Source organism: Homalodisca vitripennis, chromosome 4 (genome assembly GCF_021130785.1).
Source record: "Homalodisca vitripennis isolate AUS2020 chromosome 4, UT_GWSS_2.1, whole genome shotgun sequence".
NCBI classification, from domain to species: domain Eukaryota; kingdom Metazoa; phylum Arthropoda; class Insecta; order Hemiptera; family Cicadellidae; genus Homalodisca; species Homalodisca vitripennis.
Genome location: NC_060210.1, coordinates 127,356,200 through 127,380,866, shown reverse-complemented (window position 1 = coordinate 127,380,866; position 24,667 = coordinate 127,356,200). Strand labels below are relative to the sequence as shown.

At 31.6% G+C, this 24,667-nt stretch overlaps 1 protein-coding gene across 1 annotated transcript; it reads right to left on the bottom strand.

Moving 5' to 3' along the window:
• Positions 1 to 18,711: 18,711 nt before the first annotated feature.
• LOC124361183 (histone H2B-like) lies at positions 18,712 to 19,055 on the bottom strand. The gene is made up of 2 exons (XM_046815221.1): positions 18,963 to 19,055; positions 18,712 to 18,906 (listed from the first exon to the last, which is right to left on the bottom strand). Exons 1-2 carry the CDS (start codon positions 19,053 to 19,055, stop codon positions 18,712 to 18,714), a joined length of 288 nt encoding a protein of 95 aa, XP_046671177.1.
• Between the last annotated feature and the right edge of the window lie 5,612 nt (positions 19,056 to 24,667).

The following is a 24,667-nucleotide window of genomic DNA, read 5'->3' as shown; positions in this document are numbered from 1 at the left end:
AATATGGCTATGTGTAGACTGATCTTTGCTATCTGAAAATGTACTATTTAATATCGAATAATAATAATTTAATATCAATAATTGTTAGTGATATTTGGTCCTTGACACCAGTAAAATATACTTTAAAACAATAAACTACAAAAAGTAACATTTAGAGACAATGTAAATTGCACAACTCAGTTATAGAACGAAGGTACGATACAACTCACCAAACAAGCTGCCGAGTTAAACTCCTCTTTCACTACGCTACGTTGCCGGTGTACTATGTTTAAACAGGAAATTGTTTTCCGTCAGTTTCTCAAGAGAAGCTTCTACTTAAAACTCCATTGTGTTGTGTAACTAAATTGTTTATTTCAATGTCTTTCAGCTCTTGTTAATTTTGTTCTGAAAAGTCGATACTGTTGAGGAACACTTATCACATTAGAGTAATGATATACAGGTAAGTATCTGTATGTAACTAATCGGTAGCAGGCAAGTATTACTTTGTAGAGTTACTCGGTTGCTGTGAAGAACGTTGCACATTATTAAGATTCATCACCATCTCCTAATCAATTGCATAAGAAATATTTCTTTATTATATAAAATACAAAGTAAGCTTTGCTTCCCATTTGCAGCATACGCCTGCCATATAGTATGCAGAGTGTATGCGTTACACTCGAAAGCGCAACGAAAACCAGGTACAATCCAGATTGAAAACTTACATTCATTCTCTTGAGACGAAATCTCTTGGTGCAATTAGTCCTAAAAGGACCTTTACAGTTGCTTCCGGTGTCAAATGCGATACGTGGACATTGTAAAAATGGACATATGGATTATAAATGTGCGTGACGTTCACCACTAAACTTATCGACAAGAAACGTCATAGTATCTGTGTGAGTCAAAAGATTGGTCACGTTTTACACGTTCCATTGTTTGCAACTAATTGGCCTATTTCCTTCCCTTTCGGACAATTTACCGCATTCGCACGTCTCTAATGTGTTATCGGGATATATATCGTCTAAACTTGTATGTATGCTTTGCGTTGAAGTTATGACGTATTCGTTTATCATATATAATTTAAAATTTGTAATAATTTTCTCTAACAAATAAATACAACTGTTTTCATTTTAAAAAAAAATTTTTGTTACAGGTCTTTGTATTGTAATTCATATAAGTTGTAAAGCGATTTTACTAATAATTCGTAGTATTCTTTACATAATTTTAACAATGTTTAACCAGACTGGACAATTCAGTTATAATATTTAGGAATATTTATTCCTAATAGGAATGATTATTTTGTGATAAGGGTTAATAACTATGCAGTTTAAAGTAAAAGTACAAAAAAAGGATAAAGTAGCTATATTTAGCTGATTAATTGTAATATTTGAAAAGAACCATTTAAAATATTAAAATTGGGGTTATAAATATCCAATGTAATAACATGGTTTGCTAATAACCCGTACAATTGCAGCTCTATCGTATTAGAAAGGTGTCACGAAACAATCACTGAGAAATTGAAACACAGGATTTCGGACATTCACCATTGCTATGTTACTAAGGATATAACATTACTTATATCGATGTAAATGTCCTATCATCGTTTCAAACTTTCCATCACCAATAACAAACTCTAAACACTAGTTATTATCAGCGTGATACCAGTTATCAGGAATTCTTAGTAAATAATTGATTATAGTGGACAGTTTAATGCACACATCACTTTCAGCACAATGAGTCACTTAATAAACAATTAAGCTTTCTTGGGATTCTCACTAACTATTAACAATAACGTCCTAAACTGGTTGTATTGTCACAATAACATGCAAAATTACAGAATATTTTAATCATATATTTTGGAATGTTATTCATCCGTATATTCTATAATAATTGTGTAATTAAAATAATTACCCTTGGTAACTTATGTTTAGTTACAAAATAAGCTTTAATAAATTACTGATAAATTACATCGAGTATTCAATTCAAAACTATGGCTTTGCTATACTTTATGAACCTTTTTTTCTATTTATTTACCAGAATTAATTTAAATATAATCATATTTAGTTTATTTATATAATAATCTGGTGTTATGTTACATTTATTACTTTAAATTACTCTGTTATATCAACAGGTAGCCCGATTTTTATCAGTCTTTGGGAAAATATACGGATAGCGAATCACACCATAAATCCAGATTTTATCCATCTTTAACTAGTTATGTCCGGTCGATTCCAAATGAAAATATATCTAAAAATACCTATAAGAGGGAAACAGAAATATTCTTAACGGATATAATGTTCGTAACGTAAAATAAAAAGAATAGGTATAAGATGTTTTTTAACTTACAAACATTATTCGGATGGTTCAATGTAGTTCTGTGTAGGCTAAAGGAAGTTGTTATTAAGTTGTAAGTTACCTCATTAAACTTCCAAGAGTGAACATAGAACCTAAAGTAACAATCCTTCTTCTTCATCAAAATGACTACATGGGACTATTAAGAATCCTCGAAGTCATTCTTCTTTTTTATGTCTTCTTATAGCTTCATTTATTCTTCGCGTTTTACAAAAGGCATCGGTCTAGGTCTCTGGCGATTCAGCTGGGCATTATCTCTAGTGTTGATGAGATTATACGTGATGTTCGTTTGACTAACTTCCTCATTCAGTGTAAATACATCCCAATAATTGCGAAAGATCCATCAAGCAGCTAGAATCTCAGAGTGTAACAAATCTTCATCTTGTTCCAAACAACTGCTTTATTGCACACTTCAGTCAGACATATCTTTTCTACTAACTTAATTCTTGCCTCGGACAACCCAATCTACAGTTTCACTGTACATATCGCTTTTAAGTGATAAGGAATTAATTTAATTTATACACTTTTAAAACTCAATACTTATTAAGAGAGCAGAATGTTTGGAAAATGACGAACGATACCAGTGATATCACAATATAAACTGGTTTAAATGTTTACTGTATTTGTACAAAATATGAAGTAGAGACTGACAATATGCAATAAATTTTAACTGCCAGTAGGTTGGGTCAAAAATGGCGGTTTTGTCTCGTATGTCATTCTACTTGCACGTAGTTTTTGTTCACCAACTAGTGTAGTAAAGGAAGAAGATTCTTCAAAAGGACAGCTCGATAGAGGAAAAGGTTTTATTAGGATCCTACATCACCGGAGCCTACAACCAGAAGTCTAGATCAACCACTTCCACATCGCAGAGCTTGCACGGTCTCTTCAACAGAAAGGTTGTTTACCAGGTCATCAAATTCTAGAGACATTGTAGAGAGGCATCTAAACAGTCGTGTATGCTACCATCAAAAACATCTTCATTCTTGTTCCTGCTAGAAATATCGTGGTGTTTGGACTGCTGTAATGAATCCTGGGAGTGGTGCTGAATTTGCAAGAGGCTGACCGCTACAGTAAGTCGCGTTGGACGGAGCGGCTTACACTGGGGGAGGTCACACTCCCCCACAAAACACACACACACACACACACACACACACACACACACACACACACACACACACACACACACACACTTCGAACAGAACACTTCCTATCTTCTTTCAATCTTCTTGCATTGGAGTATTTTATGAATTTAAATCTTTATTAAATAAATATATTGGTCATTCAACTTCATTATCTACTTTAATTTATTTTAAAGTGACACGTTCAACACAACAAAACCTCACAGACTTTGATATTTTTCTGACATTAATTATTCGATACCTTATTTCAGATACAATAAGATCCCAACTAACAATTAAGTATTTGACAGTTTAATCTATCACAACAGGGTTAAGGTAGTATTTTATTCAACAAAGATGTTTAATAATTTACCTATATACTGACAACAGGGTTAAGGTAGTATTTTATTCAACAAAGATGTTTATTAATTTACCTATATAAGTTGGTATTGGGCTAAAGCTTTAATTGAAAGTCCTGATCTACTTATATTAGGGTATTTTAATCACACAATGTGCTTTTTTATCTTTACACTATTAAGTAAATCGTGTAGCTATTAAAATAAGCAATTTCTCTTTCTTTCATCGTGCCCACCAGTGTGAACATTGTACAATTTACTTTAGTGGAGAAATGTATATTTTAACAAAGTTTAAAAATATTGGGACTTTAAGAGTTTAGTCTCTTGGTTTCTTTAAACTGTATTAAAGATTTACAATTAAAGGTAATTTTCAATTGTGAGCTTTCGTTTAACGAGCTGTGTGAAGGCAAAGACGTGCGAGAAACTTTTCTACAATACGAAGGATGTAAGGGGGTTAATAGAATATTCAACATGATCCCAGAGCTTCATAATGGTGGACGTTAGGATATTTAGTGTACAAAAGAGACATATTTAAATATTGTTTTACATGTTTTACTGTTAATTAAATAAATGTTTTGTTTTTTTACTGTCAGTAAAATACAGAATTTAATTATTTAATTATTTTGATACTAATATAAATAAATTAAAGTAAGTTTAACCACTACGCTACTTTACCGGTGCCCAACACATAAACAGGAAATTGCTTTACGTCAGTTTTTCCAGAGCCGCTTTTTACACTTATAACTGCACAATTAAAGGTAATTTTCAATTGAAAGTTTTCGTTTAACGAGCTGTTCGAAGCCAATGACTTGCGAGAAACTTTCCCACAAGACGAAGAGGGGAAGGGGGTTAATAGAATATTCAACATGATCCCAGAGTTTCCTTAATGGGACTTTGGAATATTTAGTGTACAAAAGAGGTATATTTTATATATTGTTTTACGACTTTTACTGACAATAAATGTTTTTATATTGCACTGTCAGTAACATAGAGAGCTAACATTTATTTCTTTCATTGAACATCCATGCCAAAATTAATTACTATGGGCCTTCGACTCTCTAGTATGTCCAGAATTGTATCCAATGATAGTTATCCAAAGTTCATCAAGCCGAGGGAATCAAGTATGTGGAACATACAATTTTTTTTTAATTCAACAATAAGTCATATCTTACATGCGCTTGAACTAGATCAGAATTGGAATTTTATTTTATTTTTCATTACATTATGTCTACAAAATATATTGAGGCATCTCGTTTTCCACAAATAAACCATTTATTTGACAAATGGAATGGCATTTAATGAGCTTTCGTAAGCAAAACATACTAAGTAAATAGCTAAATCACTTTGGTCAATTATAACACGTGCTCTACGGCCATTGCAAGCTGTACAATTTAGTCAGTGAAGTGTTTTAATTCAAAGTCGATCGCTGATTGTGCAAGTTGGATTTCTCAGAGTTCTTTATTTCTACAAAGAGCATGATAATCGTTTCGTAATACTTCAACAAAGAGCATGATAACCGTTTCGTAATATTTCATCGCATCGATTTTCCCTTTACTGTTGCAATACAGCAGACGTCTGGATAGCTTTTCCTATCATTGTTTAACTGTATATTTAATAAATTTTATACACTCACAATTATATTTATTATGCTCTGATAACTATCTTTATGCAGTTGCTGTTTCCTCCAGATTTAAAACTATACGCTGATAGGAAATAATTCAAACTAGAACATCATTTTCTGTAATTTTTAGTTAAAATAAGTAGTTCGGTTTTTAAATATTTTATTTTGAAAGAGTATGGCGGTTTAAAACAGGGTGTGTAAACTCTGCGGTAACAATAATTAGAAATTTGCTCTTGAAATATTTCGGTTCGTAAAGGTTGTTAAGATATAAAAGCTGCGATTGTTCGCAATCTTAAAACGTAATACTACAATATAATATAAATGTTTATCTTGAATTGAGACTAAAACAACTATAACTGTGCCAAATTTAGTTTTTATTTATGATTATGCTGATTTATTAAATGAAAAATGAAATATAAAATCACATACAGACAGGCCGACGATAAACTAATCCTTTTATGATGTTGGTTTATTTATTGACCTGAAGAATGAATCCCCCAAAAAATTAACAAAGAGTACGTTAACACCTTGTATATGGCATGAACGTTCCTATCTTACATGAACCTTACATTATAATCTAGTTTAATGTTCTCTTAGTATTTTGTTAAAATAAATAAAACGCAAAATAAAAAGTAGTGTTGCTTTTTTGTTTTCTTATATTTATTTTGTAAAACTAAATCCAAAATTATGATGTAGTAAGTTTGATGTGGTCGAATAATGAAACATTATCAAATAACATTTTACACATTAGCGTCGCTGGAGGGTGAAAACATCTCGGCCCAGAGTGTGAGCTGTTGTGAGCCGACCAATCTGGTGAACGTGTTCTGCGTTTAGGTACTCTCATGTTCTCGCCGAGTATTTAATTAGAAACTTCTGTTTGCCGCGCCACAGGTCGTCTCTGTTCAGCTCGGTTATTACTTTAGCTGTGGTGTCGAGGTATTAGTTTTAATTACCCGTTAAATATGCAAACCTTACTTACTCGTCATAATCCCCCGAGGAAATCCCATCTGAGGGAATGTTGAAATCATGATTTAAGATTAAGGCTCGTTAACACTAATTCATGTAAAATATTACGGTAATTAAATACCTGTAGTTAAAATCTAGTAAGATCAGTGTTTAATTTTGGTTTATGACATAAATTGACTTTTCACTGGATAAAAACACTAAATGGTCTAAAAAAATACAAATCATTCAAAAATTAGGTGCTACAGATTCAAAGCCACGCTACTTATTTTGATAAAATCCTTTGTACTTCTATGTGAATCAATATTTTGTACTATTCTTCTAATTTCAAGAGTGTAGTAAAATATAAACTCTTATGATTGTTGTTTATTTATCAGAAAACTTTAGTTTAAGCCATATAAAAATATAAAAGTAAACATTATTCGTACCACGTTTTTAAAAATGAGTTATTTAAGAAGAGTTATTAATTTTATTTTTACTTTGGTATAAACAGGTTATATAAGAGTATATCGATATTGTATGACAGAAGAAACACAAAACATATAGGATGTATACCTGATTATTATGAAACTATATAATTAGATTTGTTTTTACTCAAACTGAAAGCGGTAGTAACAAAGTAAACAAAAAACCTAAACTCTTTCCCAGCACATGACTACTAGATGGAAAATCATATGCTTCAATAATTATTTAATGTATTCTCATATTATAACGTATGTAAAGTTAAGAGACTCACCGACTTGCATGCACAAAGTTCTAATGTTGAAAAATTAACTCTTTACTTTTACAATTCGAAAGGATATTCAATGTTCTATACAAAGTTTACTATGGTCAAACTAGTATAAATATATACAAACTGTTGTAGAAGCCTATCTATAGTGGTTGTTTTTAACGGTCAGTGATAATTTAGTTTAAAAAATTTACGACTGTTATGTATGAATGTATGGATACACTTACCAAACACATAGTCTTCTACCAAAACTGTTCTTTGATTGACCATGTTTATAGATTGATTGTCTAATGGTCAGTGATAATTTAGTTCGACAAGTTTCCAACTGTTACCTACGTATAGAGAAGACAGAACCTACGAAAAACATACCTTTCTACCAAAACCATTATTTGGTTGAAAACAATAAACGTTTTAGAAATTATCAAACTAAAATATTGACTTATGTATGCTAAGAATAAAATTCACAATTTTGTCACGTATGACATAGGTTATCAAGATAGAGCACATAATGTAACAAGAGCATATTTACCTAAAGTTATGATTTTATTACAGCTGCTCTCAATGGTTGAATTTTAAAGATGAAAATAATGTTTTAACTCAGATTATTCTAGAGAAGGATTTTTTATGACAGGCAAATCGTAGTAGTGAGTTGAAATAACGTGTATTCCACAATCAGATTCTGATACATTGTGTCGATTAAATGGTTGAAAGGCAGTAATTGAACCAATATTTGCCTTAAACCTGGACCAGACATGGTTAGCTAGATCACGTACTAGGGGGTGGTTTGACCGATATTTATTCATCACAGTTGCAGCACTGTTGATGTCAGCTCCACTAATGATGAAGCCAATCTGTCCAACTAATATTGGTTTTGGATTTTGTTTGTAGTCTACTTTGTCGATTCAGGTATTTAAATTCTTTTTGCTTACTCTTTTTATCAAATAGATATTTCGTATTTTCATTATAAAACAAAAAAATACAAATCACATTAATCTACTTAAATATTGTATATTTTATTAAAACTTTTATATTATACAACTTAACTTAATTACATTAAAACATAAAACCAATATGTAATACTTTTATTTTTGTGAGGCCTTTCGATAGCAAAAGTTTTGTGATGTGTCTGACGAAGATAGCCTTGCTATCGAAAGGCCTCACAAAAATAAAAGTATTAAATATTGGTTTTATGTTTTAATGTAATTAAGTTAACAGTAACCAATATAAGCTCCATCTACAACAATTTTATTACTTATTCTTTCCAAAATCAGGCATTAACAATTTATTACTATATAACTTATTAAATAATCGTTACACATTTGTTTGAAAATTAATACCTGTCCGATATCAACATTAAGTTTACATTTCAGTTTAATATAAAACATTGTACATAGATAATATAAGAACTAGAACAGGGCGGGTGGGTTGAAAATGATTCTTTTATTTTATATTTCTGTTTATTGAAACATTTTTTTAATTTCCCCCATTTTTTCTTATTTATTTTTATTCATAAATGAACAATTTTGACCTTGAGGTTGAAGAGTATAGAAAATTAAATTGTTGTTCTGTTGAAAAGTTGCAAAATATTTATCTGGTGTTTTCCTCAGAGGAACAAAGTTTTTAAGGTTTTTTATCTTAATATTAGAATCTACAATAAAAATTTTGATTCACTATTAATACACTTAAACCAAATTAAAACACAGTTTGATTTTATAATTTTTAGGGGAGACATGGCTTGGTGGAACAGGGTTGGGATTCAGTTAGAGGGATATTACGTTTATTTCAAGTACTAAAGTAAAAAACAAAAATGATGGTGTATTGGTGTATGTGAGTGGAGAGTGAGTGTGTCTGTGAGAGAGTTAGAGCTTGGTGATGTGTACAGTATGAGTCTGGGACTTTACTTATCAAAACAAACAATGCAACCTACTTGCAGTGTACAGGACACACGATAGTGACCTTGACAATTTTACTACAGCACTAAACAACTACTATGGGGACGTGATTAATAAAAAGACGTATATACTAGTGGGGGATGTTAATGCTAACTTGATACTTACTGACAACAAGACTGAACGCTACCTGGATGTGTTGTATGACGCTGGGTTTATGTGTGGGATTGACAAACCAACAAGAGTAGTGGGAGAGAGTAAAACCTGCATCGACCACGTCTTCATACATCACGATAATTTCACAAATGTACAGACTGGAGTGATCGAAACAGACATAACAGACCATTATGCAGTGTTTTAGAAGTAAAATTTAATAGAAGCAATGCTAGTAGGACACTTAACAGTAGTACTTATATAGATAAAAAACAATTAACCGCAGAGATAAATAACAGCAATTGGGCAGGTGTAACGGAAGCTACCGATTTGAATACCGCTACCAACAGATTTTTTTGGAATTATAAGTGTTTGTTTAGAAAAATCAAAAAAATCCATGAAAGTAAAACCTGCATTTTTAAGACCTATAAAACCCTGGATTACTGAAAGGAATAGTACGATCTGTAAGAAGACGAGAAAAAGCTTAGTAAGGTAGTTAAATCGCAACCCTTTAACAATAATATAAAAGTTGTTTACTTACGATATAGAAATAGGTTGAATAGTATTATTAAAAAATGTTAAAATACAATACTATAGAGAAAAACTCAACGGAGCAAAGTATGATCCAAAAAGATTTTGGAAAACTGTCAACGAACTTGCTGGTAGAAAAAACAAAAAAAAGATATATTTCCATTGGAACATTTTACAACTAATCAAACAGGTAGGATCTGGAGAAATAATTAAGTTAAAGGTAGCAGAAGAATTTAATCAATATTTCTCTCAAGTCGGTTCTAATCTGGCGAATGCGATTGATTCAAGCGGCCCACCTGTAGTAGACGACACTGGGACTATGCGACTTACTCGACCTTTACACTTCACACTGTCACGGAGGATGACTTACAACGGCACGTCAACCAACTACGTGTAGGCTCAGCTCCGGGCTATGACGGAATATCTGCTTCCTTTTTAAAAGACAATTTAAGTGTATTGGGGAAACCGCTGCTACATATAATAAACGAAAGCATCCGCTCTGGAAATTCCCCAACGCGTTCAAAATTGCTAAAGTGGTACCAATTTATAAATCAAATGAATATACAATCAAATCTAACTACAGGCCTATATCATTATTGAGCGTTTTCACTAAGGTAATTGAGAAGATAGTAAACGAACAGTTAACTGAGTATTTAAATACCAATAATATTTTAACAGACTCGCAGTATGGTTTCAGAAAATCTAGAAACACTGCAGATGCACTTTTTTTGTTTGAATAAAGATATCAACGAGGCTGTTAGTAGCAACAGGCGTTGTCTGTTGGTGTTTCTGGATCTCGCAAAAAGCGTTTAATTCGGTAGATAGGGTCAAACTGTTAAGTAAGTTAGAGTTAATTGGCGTTAAAGGAAAATTCATTAAATTGGTTTAAATCTTATCTAGAAAATAGGAAGCAGTTTGTTACAATTAATGGCGTCAATATTAGGGAAACCACCATAGATTACGGCGTCATTCAAGGGAGTACGCTCGGCCCCACATTATTCCTCATATACGCGAATAACCTTGCTAAAATAAATATAACGGGTAAGCTTTATCTCTTTGCCGATGATACAGCGATATTCTTTGATGGTAAGAGTTGGGGAGGAAGTCAGAGGCAACGGCCACCAAAGATATTGAGTCTGTTAAAAAATGGCTAGACCACAACCTACTCCCACTTAATGTTCCAAAAACAAAATTCCTGCCGATATCATTAAGAGACAGAGGGAGACATACCTATACAAAACATTAAAACTGCATAGTTGTGGGAAATCTCGACAACACAACGTGTAATTGTGAGGAATTGAAAGTGTGACAAGTTATGAATATCTGGGTGTTTTTTTTTATCGCAAGCTAAGCTGGACAGAACATATAGATTATTTATAATAAAAACTTAGAAAATTTATGTATGCATTTCAACAAATTAGTCCACTTTTTAAATTTACAGGAAATTAGAATGACCTATTGCGCGTATGTACAGTCTTATTTTAGAAAATTGACTGATAGCATATGGTGGAGCGTACAAAACAATTCTACAACCGTTATTAGTTACACAAAAGGCAATAGTTAAAGCAGCTCTAAGAGTAAATAGGCGATACTCTACAGATGCCGTTTTTTGACAGCTTAAAAGTTTTTGACATACGACAGTTATTTGTTAGGAAATTGTTGATGCATATACACAAGCGATTTTGACGAAATCTTCGTCGAAATAACCCACGACTACAACACAAGAAATGCGGATAATGTTAGAATACGTGTACCAAGACTTTTTAATGACTTACTCGACCACTAATCCGTTCATTATAGCACACTATTTATACAGAAATATACCTGAAGACCTACAGTACAACAACTTTTATACAAGCACGACATATTAAAAAGAAAGTTAATACATGGTTACTGGAGGTTGGAAGGGACAGAACTGAACAAATTATAACATCAATCTATAGATAAAAAAAACAATTATAAACTTAACTTTCGACCTAACGTAGTACAAATGTGTTGTCCTTGTGCGCTAGCGTGTATCAGTGTGTGCGGTGTGCGTGTGCGTGCGTGCGTGTGTGTGTGTGTGCGTGTGTTGTGTGTGTGTGTGTTCGAGTAGTGTGTATTGGGTGTATGTGAGTGTGAGTGATTGGGGACGTAAGTCATTAGGTGGTGGGTGGGGTGGTGGGGGGTGGAGGGGTTGCAACTGCCTTAGTCTTCTCCCATGTAACCAAACAAATCTGTAGTATACTTTTTAAATTATTAAAAACTTAATCAATTAATAATTTTAATTTTTAAATATTTTTATATTTATTTCTACAAAAATTTTAATTATTTTGATAGATATTCTTTTTAGTTTGTTGTAATTAAGCTAAAATAAAGTATAAGTAACAATGCGGTACAGTACAAGACTCATTCTCAAAACACAAGTTCTTACTTTGTTTGGGAATTAATTTCTTATTTTAATTAAGTTTTATTTTATAGAGTTTTACAGCAACGTAACTAGTTATTGTAGTATATTTTATTTACCTAAGAAAATACATGTAAATTAAATGTAAATATAATTTTTGATGAAGAAATAAATACTTTTTGACTTTGACTTTGACACATAAATAGTAGATAATTCTCTTAAACTAACATGTCTAGACTTTTCAAAAATATCTTCAATAAAAAGTGACCAATAAAAGTAAATGCCTTAAAAATCATGATAAACACAAAAATTAATTTAAAATATCTAAATTTCAAGATGGTAAAACTGCACATAATTTAGCTATAGTAGAAAGGACCAAATAAATATTAATGCTGAGTTTAGCTTCATTGACTTTCCACTTAATGCACCAAATTCAAATCTGATAATGTAATAGATAGATGCAAATAGTTTTGTTTAAACGTCTTCATCGCCGATGTTTTATCTCTTCAAATGGATGTGGACTTTAAGTTCTTGCCTGTGACACTGTCAGATGTGAGGCGCTTCTCTATGCAAAAATTAAAATAAAGTTAAACTAAGCATTCACATAGTAACATTCCTTATTTATGTCTATTTTGTAGACAGTGGTATACAAAAAGTCAAACAAATAAATGTAAAATGCTCCTTAGTTGGCATTAACCTCACATAAGGAATGCATACGAATTAAAAAATAAATAAAATCGTAATAAATATTGGGGAACATAACAGTTGCACGTTAAACATACTCCCAGCGCCAACGATAGGAGTATCACACATTAAACACCAACACGCATCACAAGATGGACTGAAGCAGCACAAGTATGCTGTACGCTTAGGGGTGTGTAAAGGCACTCAAATAGATCTGTGCAGATGTATAAGGTCTTTACAGACATTTCAGTAACTGAAAAAAAATATACTATCGATGAAGATGATGCGGTTAAATGGTCAAACGTTCATTGACATCTGCAATAATTCCACTCCACTCGTGTAGCGCACTCCTACACAGTGTCACAAACAAATGAGCTGTTAATAAATAATACTGTATTTTGAAGCGCGATTTTTTACTAAGTTACAGGTCCGGCTCGTTCTGTTATATATAACAAACAAATATAGTTTTTGAGATCCTTCATCGTTACAATATTCCAAAGTAATATCCATAAACACCATTCATACATTCAAAAATAAGGTAGCTCTAGCGTGGAGGATCTAAAATATTGTGATTTACAACTAACACCATGTTAAATAAAATATAAAATTGTTTGGGTCTCTATATCTAAGAAATCTAGTGAAGAATATGAATGGGCCTTTAAACCATCTGGTATTCAATAAAAACAACGTCGAACATGTTCTGTGCTTCAGCACCTTATTCTCACTCTGTATTGTTTTTAGAAGGACCGTGTTTTTTCTCTGAATTTATTCGTTATTATTTTGTTTGGTTCTTAACTAACTGATGTGGGTGAAGACATATTAGTCATAAATACATGTAAAATATTGTCATTCTATAATTGTACTACTGAAAATCCAACAATTATTTAATGATAACATACTACATTACACAGCCTGTAATTGATGTTTTAATATTAATTCGTGATAAAAGTAGTACTGTTAGTTATACGGTATTGTTTCCGTGAATATCATCATAAATATCGGTTGAAATTATATTGATTATTAAATATTACTCATCCTAATATTAAATCTGTGAAAATGTAATATATAAATGAGTTATGCGTTACAATCCCTTATATAAAATAGTTGTGAAAATATACTATGTTATAACTTGAGGTGCCTAATGTTACTTTCAAATGTATATTTTTATTTTAAGATAAAAATTGAAATATGTTGTTTAATACTCTATGAATATGTTGTATTATTGTATTTTTTAATTTTTAAGGATATTGTTATACTATATGAGTAATAAATTACAACGCTTAAAAAGTATTTAATATATCTATTTTAAATTGTGGTTTAATTTCTAGTACTTTAATGAAACTCACATTTGATAATTTAAAGTTCAGATTATAATGGAACACTTTTATACAACAGCTAACTCGCGTGAAATAACTCGCTTTAAACAGATCACTAAAAAATTTAGAACTAACACGGCAAGCTGCATGACGTTGAGATGCAACATTACTTCGACATTCATAAACGTTTTAATTAGACATACGTGGTTCCGTTCCCCACGACGCTGACTCTGTTCCCCACTCGGAGAAGATTATTAATTTGCCAGTGGGTGTTAAGGTGTAAATTTAATCGCATATCAAATATGTAAACGTAAGTTTAATACTCTATAAGGAAAACAGCCCATACTATAACTTATTATTACACAACGCTGATTTGTTGAACACGTTTTACTTTAAAGTATGTAGTGATAAAAGCAAAGTGATTTTTGGCGATTTTGTAGTAAAAATCACGTAATGATTAATAATTATAGCTTGTAACAGTCGATTGGTTGTAAAATCATTTAAATTGACTTTAAACATGCATGAATCTCTAAATAGACTGCATTCAGCTGATCGTCAAAAAGAAGTTAGAATATAAAATGTGGTCACACACTATCGATTTAGTATAAAGTGATTTAATTGTTAGCTGGTATTCTACCGATGTCATCATTTGAATTGTGGTATACCTGTAATTTGTTTATTCTACTTAATGATTTGCTTATCTTTTATTCGTCCCCGTCTTATGGGTTAAGGCAAAGAGAGTAAATTTGTGAATCCACAAAACACGTTAGGCGACGTGATAAAAAAAATTCTCTCTCTTTCTCTCTCTCTCTCTAAGACTTGACTGGAGTCATTTTCGTCTGAAGGGATCTAAAATCATTTGCTGACCAAGGAGTTCAAAGGAACTTCTTACAGCGTTTATACATCATAGACACGTATACTACAAAATATAATAATATGTTGTGATATAGATGGATGTCATGATTTTTAACTAATTTATTGCCATTAATTGTGATAAATATATGTTTTGTTATTGTGTCTTTATGTTTTCATAAATTTAAATTCATTTTTTCAAACTTACTCTGTAATGTAACGTTGTACTAAACTTGTCATTGACATTTTTGACATACTTAATTGAAATCATATAAAATATTAATTATTCAAAATACTAAATGTGGTTATTTTATTTCTACCTGGATGTATGAATGTGGTAGAATATGATAAATCCCAACCTATTAGAATCTTCATCTACTTAGTACTGTATGTCTTAGAATATGCTACTTATGTACACATTTGCTGACATAGGGATTAAACCCGCCAGTAACATTAAAGTAATAATTATAAACAGAACAAAACTAATAATTCTAAAATTTAAGACATGAAAAATATCTATGATTATGATTATTTCCTAAAATTAAATTCATGCCTACTTTTCGGGCCACCCAGCTTGCAGTCCTTGCTTGTACCCACGGTATTAGTTGATCAAATATATGACAACATTTTATACAATACACTGCATGCCGATTCTCTTCAATCTCTGTTCGATATGACTTACTACTTGATTCAGTGTAGCAATTATTTATATTTTATATAAATAATCAGTAACGTGTGTATCTTCGGTGAGAAACAAACCCACTACACCCTCAATAGTTTTATTCCATGAAAAATTACTATTTGTGACTGATGCTTTGCTTTTTGTTAAATATGCAATCCCACAATATCGAAGGAAACTAATTTCGAGTATAAAAAATATAGTTAATGGTTAGAATTCGTTATTGTTGCCATCTGTAGTAATCGTCACATATTACAGCCGTAAATATTTGCAGCACACTAGTATTTGGGAAGATGGTATTTTTTCACGCAAATACAAAATTCTGGAATAAGTATTTTATAATGAGTAATGAAGTTACCCATGCCAAATTTTGTTTCAATCCATCCACAATATTTGTTTTATAATTGAGTATCAAACGCCCAAAACGTATATAAACATTCACACATCTTTCTTAACATATTTCGTATTTATAACATAAATAGGATAAGTATCTTACTTTTAATCACAAAATTTTAAAAGCAATTCCAATTCCAATAACTTTGGTTTAAATGTTTGACAGACCAAAGTCAAAGCGTATGATTGAACCACACATATAGAACGACAACTCAACGTTATTTTTCTTTTCAAGAAAGTGAAAGGGGAGTCAAGGTAGAGAGCAAAACACATCACAGCTGTCCGCCCCTCCCTTCACTATTCCATATAAACTAATAACGAATTCAATCGTTAACTGAGATATTGGTTGTCGAGTTTGCACTAACACATTTACATTAATTTATTTGGGAGTATATTATATACAAGAGTTGATTTATGAATTTTCTGTGATCAGTCTGTGAATATTAGGTTGACAATAATACATTATTTTTATCTTTAGTAGAGTAACATAATACAATTATTTTAAGTTGTTTAACACAACTAAACAGGATAGCTCCATATGGTTTTAATGAGCTACAGAAAATACATAAGAATAACGAGAAACTTTCCCTTAATGTACGTTTGGTGAGACATTAGCTAAACCAGACTTTTGACTAACATTGGACTCATTCAATAAGGTCTTTTGAAACAAATGCTAAGGCGTTACGTATATTTGCTAGATAGCATACATGTTAAATTTATATTTGATAAACTCATGTAAAGAATCTGTTACATGTAAAATGTTTTAAGAATATCTGAAGTCAATTTTTGAGATGATATCTGTTATTTTCAGAAGTTATAAGCGAATTTATATTTAAAAGACTCTAATATTCGGTAAATTATTGTTATTGTTCGTTTAAAATGTATTGTTAAAATTATAAAGATGTTTTTCTTTAAATTAACGCTATAAAGAATATTTTCAAAATTTCTTATTTCCTCCATTTCCGTATAAGTACTGATTATCGCCCCCTGTAAGGAAATCAATACCATTATTCATACGTGTTAAATCGTATTACATTAACTTAGTTTCCATCGTGAATTGAACAGAAAATTACATTGTAACTTTTTGATATATAATATTTTTTTAAAGAAGGATTAAACCGTACACACGAAAGCAAATCGTATGAGACTCAGAGCCACGTCAAAACATTTCTTAAGTAATAATGTTTTTAACAGCCCACAAAATATTTGCTTGGAAATTGCAAATAAGGTAGTTGACAATTTAATAGTATTAGATGTTGAATTTAAGTATAGTATACCTACCATTTGTAAACCTGGCCGTTTGGCTTTACTATTTATTACTTATGTAAAGAGATCTAAAGTAGACAATTTAATTTTAGTGTTATAGCAAAAAACTTAATTGCATTAAGGAAGAGTTTATTTGCCACAATCCAGTATTGCAATGATATATCTAGTACTGTTATAGGCAATTCTAATACATTTAAAACAAGAGATGTTTATAAGTGTAAAACTTGTCAACAGGAATACTCAACTACAATGTCTTACTTATATAGATAGAAAAAATCAAATCCATAAGAAATTTTAAAATATATTAGGAACTTTTTTATTAAAAACAAAACTGTAAAATATTAAAGCAATCCTTTTCCATACCGTATTATCTACTCGAAGGCCAGGTATTATAAAAGACACACTCTCTAGATATCTGCGTGCAAAATAAACATAAATAATGAAATATGGTACGACTGGTTACTCTAGGGAGTTTATTCAGTGTCTCAGAGGGAGTTAGTTTAGAGAAATAGCCTTGACAGTTACTAAATAATACAAGGTAGTATATATTTTTATGTACATAACAATGTAACCTAGTTTCAACCCTTTACATATTTACATTTATCTTATTCATGATACTTTAATATTGAAATAAGCTTATACTTATTAAATAGTAGACAAATCATTCATACAACTTAAATAATCCTCCTTAAATAAATCCTTTGTCAGCCCTACTTAGGTTAATATCTTTGAGACAATATTCACAACTATAACTCAAGTGCTGGAAGTTAAATTGAAGCTATTTAACAATTTCTACGAACAAAGGGCCATTAACCCCGAATAACGGAGATTGTTAATGACTTGATTGACTTATCAGCGAGCCTAACACTTGTGGGGCTGGAAAATGTTCATTTCTGTCTGTCTGTCTTACTGTCTATCTGTCTGCCTGTCCATATGATATTTTGAAAACTAATTAATCTATCGATATGAAATTATGCATGAAGATTCATGTATATATGATGAACACTGAGTTTGATTATGGTGCATATCACTTCACGGGATTAGGTGAGCGTTAGCTAATATTATTACATTGGTCCTATAGGTAACCGTAATAGCAAAGAGAAAATAGCCGAACTAACGAATTTGTAAGTAAACTCATTAGTAATAAAGTGTGGTGAGGCAAATAACTCAAGGGTTAGTGATCTCTATTAATAAAAGAACCTCTCCTGCAATATAAACTTGGAAAGTTTATCCTATCCTTTTTCTGTTATCATAGGAATAGTAGCTGAGAAATTAATTGCACTAAGTCATAAAAGGACACTTGCACGGTTTTTGGAGCGGCAAGTTATTCTAGATGGTTAAGGATGGGATAGGAGCCAGCTCCTGACAAGATCCATAAAGAAGGATTTTGGGTATAAATCTGTCCGCTTGTGCGGAGCGGGCTCGCTCGGGGCGTAGTCGGCTGGCTTACTTGGAGCTGGAGTACTTGGTCACGGTCTTGGTGCCTTCACGCACGGCGTGCTTGGCCAACTCACCGGGCAACAGGAGCCTGACAGCGGTCTGGATATCCCGCAATGTGATGGTCGACCGCTTGTTGTAGCTTCGGCGACGATAAGCTCGAAGATGTCGTTCACGAAGCAGTTCATGTTGGACATGACCTTGCTGGAGACGCCGGCGTCAAGGTGCACTTGTTTCAGAACTTAATATATGTAATTTGCGTAGCTCTCCTTATTCTTGCGCTTCTTCTTCTCGTCGCCCTTGATGATAATATTCTGAGCCTTGCCGGCCTTTCCGCTCGCTTTTGGTGGCATCTTGAATCGCTAGTACCGGGGCGATAGATACAGATAAATTTTATCCTTAGTAGAAGGGAAAGCCATCTCTTTACAAGCCTCTCCAGTCAAAGCAGGAAGGTTAGGCGCTCTTATGTCTAGGTTAGCAATAGCCCTTAACATTTAGGGAGCCCCACTAACTCCATTAGTCATCTCCTGCAGTAGACTTGACCTATAGATCTACCCTTGCATCCTCATATGTTAATATTTGAGATTACTGATATGAAGGTCCTGGAAATTCATAAGGTTGTAAATATTTTAAAGAAATATCGGTTTTTCTGCATCCAGTGTGGGATCTCCTGGAAGGTAAAACCAGCAATCCCTCCTAAGTGAGTTTCATGAAGATGGTAGTAATGCAAAGCAAGGACTTACTATCCTTCCTAATAACCATATTTGCCCATTACTACCCTTAGACAAATTTTGTTATTAATTAACGAATTAGTTAATCACACTTCGTTCCAAAAGAAGACAAATCAGGGGCGAGTAAGCTAAAGACGTACTTAAATCAATATTAACTCACTACTCTGGTAGATTAAATATGTTCCGATTATAAACGCTTCTATCAGTTGATAGATGTTGGTGATTAGAGTAATGAGTCCTGGGATGAGGCGTCATTAGTTATTTACTACGTAAAGTCAGTTGAGGTTACTCTGAGATATCTGTTACCAAACTCGGATTTAATCAAAACAAGAGATAGGAATAGTAAGGTTAGATAGTAAATACATATTAAAAGTATTTGTAATATACATTGTTATTCTGTTTGCCAATAATTTAGTGATTGATTGAGCTTCATATATATTTTACACGGCATTCTAATGAAACTAAAATGATTACAATAGATAATTATTCAAATTTCAAACTTCCATAAATATATTTCGATAATTCCTTAAATATTGTTTTTAGTGTACTGTAACACATGAGAAAGGAGAAAACCATTAGAAGTTATAAAAAACATGATAAAGCCAAATGGAAAATCTCAATTCTTTGGTACTTAACCACATTCAACTATAACCAACAAATTGAAATAATAAACTTTTTATACACTGGGTGTTTACTTAAATATTTCAGTTGTGTTATTTTTAATTTAAGTAAAAATAGGATTAAATAAATAAACAAGGGAGTAAATTATTTTTATTGTAATATATATTGGTGACAGGGCCAACACAATTTTTATTTGAAAATAAAAGCATAATAGAAACAATTATTTAAATATCCGTGGAAACGTTACAAGAAAATTAAAATATACTTCATAATTTATTTCCTAGGAAACTAGATGTCTTACTTAAAAGATACAAGTTGTGGCTGGACGTTCTTTGGCATTCTTCTCGCTGTTACTAATTTGTGAAGGAAACAAGGAAGGAAGGTTTAAAAGAGCTTTATAACATCTAATCCAACAACCTTTACTTCGTTGCCTGTGTCTTTTGGTTGAAGAGCCCAAGCTACCTACAAGGAGTGTAGTAGAGGAAGAGAAGACATCTAAAAACTACACAGGAGGGGAAGAAGTTTTTAGTCGGAGTCTATATATCCAGAGTCCACAACCGTCACAACCGAAAGTCTAGTTCAACCGTACCACATCGCAAAGCTTGAGAGGTTTCCTGAACAGAGGTTGTGTTCCAGGCCCATTAAGTCTAGAGACTTCGAAGAAGAATCTAATCACACCTGTCTGCTACCGTCAAAAATTATCTTCATTATTGAATCTGGTGGAAGAATTATGGGTGGTGGACTTCTCTAACGAATCCTGGGAGCGGTGCTGAATTTGCGAGAGGCTGACCGCTACAGTAAGTCGCGTTGGACGGAGCGGCTTACACTGGGGGAGGTCACACTCCCCCACAACACACTTACACACACCCATTGAACATTTGCTATCTTCTTCACCAACATCTTGCATGGGATTATTCACGAATGTATGGTTTAAATCAAATAAATATATTATTTATTATATATTATATATATATATATATATATATATATATATATATAATATTATATATTATATCTTTTATTTCATTTCAACGCGGCACATTGAATAGAACAAAACCTCACAGACTTAGATGATATTTATATGACACTAAATATTCTACACATTTCTGACATCATGAAACAAAATAATAATCGGTATTCGATTTTAAGTTATCATAACAGGGTTAAGGGAGCATTTCATTCTACAAACAATTTCAATGAATACACTGCTGAACTTTATATTTGGCTTTTAGATTTAATTGAAAGTCCTGATCTACTTATTTGAGGGACTTTCAATTACTCAATGATGTTTATCCTTACACTGTTACGTAAATCATGTAACCATTAAAATAAATAATGTCTCTTTCATCGGGCGCAGCAGTGTGAACATGTAAAATTTACGTTCACTAAAGAACATATTTTACAAAGTTAATATACATGGGGCTTAAAGAATTTAGACTCTGACTCTTTAACCTCAATTTAAGTTCTTTTTAAATAAAGGTAATTTGCAATTGAAAGCTTTCGTTTAACGAGCTGTGCGAAGCAAAAGACTTGCGATTAACTTTTCCACAAAACGAAGTGCGGAAGGGGATAAATAACTTATCTAATATAAAATGTTAAGTTTGTATCCTCACGCTGTATCAGTCATGTACTGATATAGACTACCTCACTAGTATGGTAAATTATCACGGATTTAACATGTTCCCTAAACTTACTTTGTAGTTGAGTTATTTACATTGTATTAATATACAGTAACATAAGGAATTGAATTAGTTAATCATATTAATTTTTATATTATAACAATTTAAACTTAGCCTTACTAATTTAGGCAGATTGTAATTATTATACACTATATGTATATTTATACATATAGAAGCCAGTGCAGCAACTGGAACAAATTTAATGAAGTTTTAAGCTAAGCAAGATGATTACTACAGCAAGATGATAATTGCACAGTTTAGAGTAAGATATTATTTTGCACTAAATAACTGGACTGAATGGTGCTGTCTAAAAATATACAGTTTGAAATATGAACACCTTTAATTAAATGTTATACTTCTACGAAGTAATATTAAAATATCATACTTGTATAGATCTAAAAAGGTTTGTTATCAATAATTGTTAGCGGTATTTGATCCATGACATCAATAAAATGTACTTTAAAACAAAAAAAACTACTTCGTAATTTACACACAATGTAAATTACACAAATCAGTTAAAAAACAATGTTGAGGGATAACTCACCAAAGAAGCTGCCGAGTTACACTCTTGTTCCGCTGCGCTACTTAACTTAAAAAACTAACTCCAAGTGCAATATATTGTTCAGGGGAGTATTAGAAAACTGTTGTAATTTCCCAAATATTTTCTTTGGGCTCGCATTAGTTTGAAATGAATTATTTATGATACTTAAAGCACGGTGTCAATGTGATTTCCATATTCATTAATACATGCTTGAACTCTCCATAAGAATGTTTTAAGTTGACAACCATATTGAAAAATGGTTATAGAATAAAATCTCCAATACCTAATTGTAAAAAGCATAAAAAGTTTGATCACTATAAATTTATAAATTCTTAGATCATAATAGTGACCACTTATTACCCTTCATATCAGCATCTAAAGTGTGATTAGCCATTGGTTGTAATAGTGATCATCTCCAATTTGTGCAAAAGTTAATCCTGCAATCACATATATTGTAGTATATGTGCATTATACTCTGCACGATTTATATATATATATATATATATATATATATATATGTGTGTGTGTGTGTGTGTGTGTGTGTGTGTGTGTGTGTGTGTGTGTGTGTGTGTGTGTGTGTGTGTGTGTGAGAGAGAGAGAGAGAGAGAGAGAGAGATTTATAAAATCCGACAGAAGTTTTAAATTAGCTCATGCACCTTTAAACAATTATTTGACGATGTTTTGCCGAATAGAATTGGAAGTACAAATTTTGTCAAACGTGTTGTTTTTAATGGCACTTTAATCTAGTACTAAGATTCATTATCATGGTTATAAAATTGTTTAAATAATTAAATTTTTATCGTATAAAAAGATAAAAATGCTATCAAAAAATTAAAATATTTTTTAATCCAAATAAAACGTTATTCTAACGTTCAATATAATTTTCATTCTTTCCAAAATGGTCTTTCTTCTTAATCTTTAATCGAATTTTAAATTGTCATTGAAAATTACATTATTATCGAGTTGAGGAAAAATAATGTCATGATATCAAAAGCATACATAATTGGAGAAATGCATTTTCAATGTTAAAATAAATGGAAAGTTTATGTACATTTAAGAAACAATACAAGTATAATACAGTTTGACGCAATATAACACATTTTTGAATGTTTTATTAAGTATAGTTCAAGATAATGCATTCAGAGAATCGTAATAGAAAATGGCACTCTCATTAATCAGTCTAGTTCTAGTGTTGAGGAGAAGTTCATGAAGAGGGTCTAGAGGCTAACGAAGCATAAACTCACAACACTCCCTTAACGAGCTCTCGCTCCGCTAGATGTACCGAACACAGCGGTCTACTTCCCAGCCTAACGGTTCTCAACTTCAGGAGAAAATACATGTGCAAACTAAAAAATAGATTATAAAATATATAGGTGATTGCATTATTGAAGAAAGTACTGAATGCATATTTTAGTCTAATCAACATACATGTTTTACACTCAGTTTTAATTTAAACAAGTTTCCCTGCACATATTACTTCTATTTTCTTTTCATGCGATGAGTTTAGAATGTTGGGTAAAATAAGCTACATACAAAAGTCTGAAAATCACATTCAAAATGTGTACAATCACCATAATTGTGTAGTATAACCCCTCAATACGGGCATATATGAAGATAATATTCAAAAATAACGTAGAGTATTCCAATAAGAAAGTTAAATTTCACATGACGAAGTGTATACTACCATAACTTTTTTTATAAAAAATGCAATGCCGTTTTTGCAATAAGTGACTTAATTAGTTTAGAGTTTATAAAAGGAAAAATAGGTATTGTAGAAGTCTTTGTGATAACACCTAAACTCCGGAGTACATACCTACGTATAAAACCATATGTAGATACACCGCTCGTACACACGTACCTTTATACATAACTATACGCTCTTACATACATTTGAAATGGTTTTGTTCGAAATTTGGCATGAAAATGTTTTTCTGAATATGATAAAAAGTATTTGAGCATTCTTTTTCTACTAAATTTTTAGTTTCTTAGGTATAATTTTTACTTTCTAAATTGGTTTCTTTAAGATAATTTCCCTGCATGCAAAAAAAAAAAAAAAACAACTTTGATGATCACTCCACTTGAAATTACAGGCATTTAAAAGTAAGTATTTTGGTGTCAAGCCAAACTAAAACGGGTAGAGAATAATAATAATATAAAATGTTTCCAAATTTAAACGAGATGCAGGGAATTACATGCTTTTTATTTGTATATTTATTTCCTTAAGAAAAATTTATTTGAAAACTTGTAAAGTTTCTTAAATTATATATATATATATATATATATATATATATATATATATATATATAAAGATTGCCTTCTAAAAAACAAAAAAAAAAAAACAGTTTTGTAAAAGTATTTAATCATTATTGACAATCGTTCATTATCCCATTATC

Coding starts and splice junctions, on each gene's coding strand:
- LOC124361183 (XM_046815221.1), bottom strand. CDS start 19,055: ATGCCACCAAAAGCGAGCGGAAAGGCCGGCAAGGCTCAGAATATTATC. Junction 18,907..18,962: donor GCAAGAATAAGGAGAGCTAC/GCAAATTACATA, acceptor CGGCGTCTCCAG/CAAGGTCATGTCCAACATGA.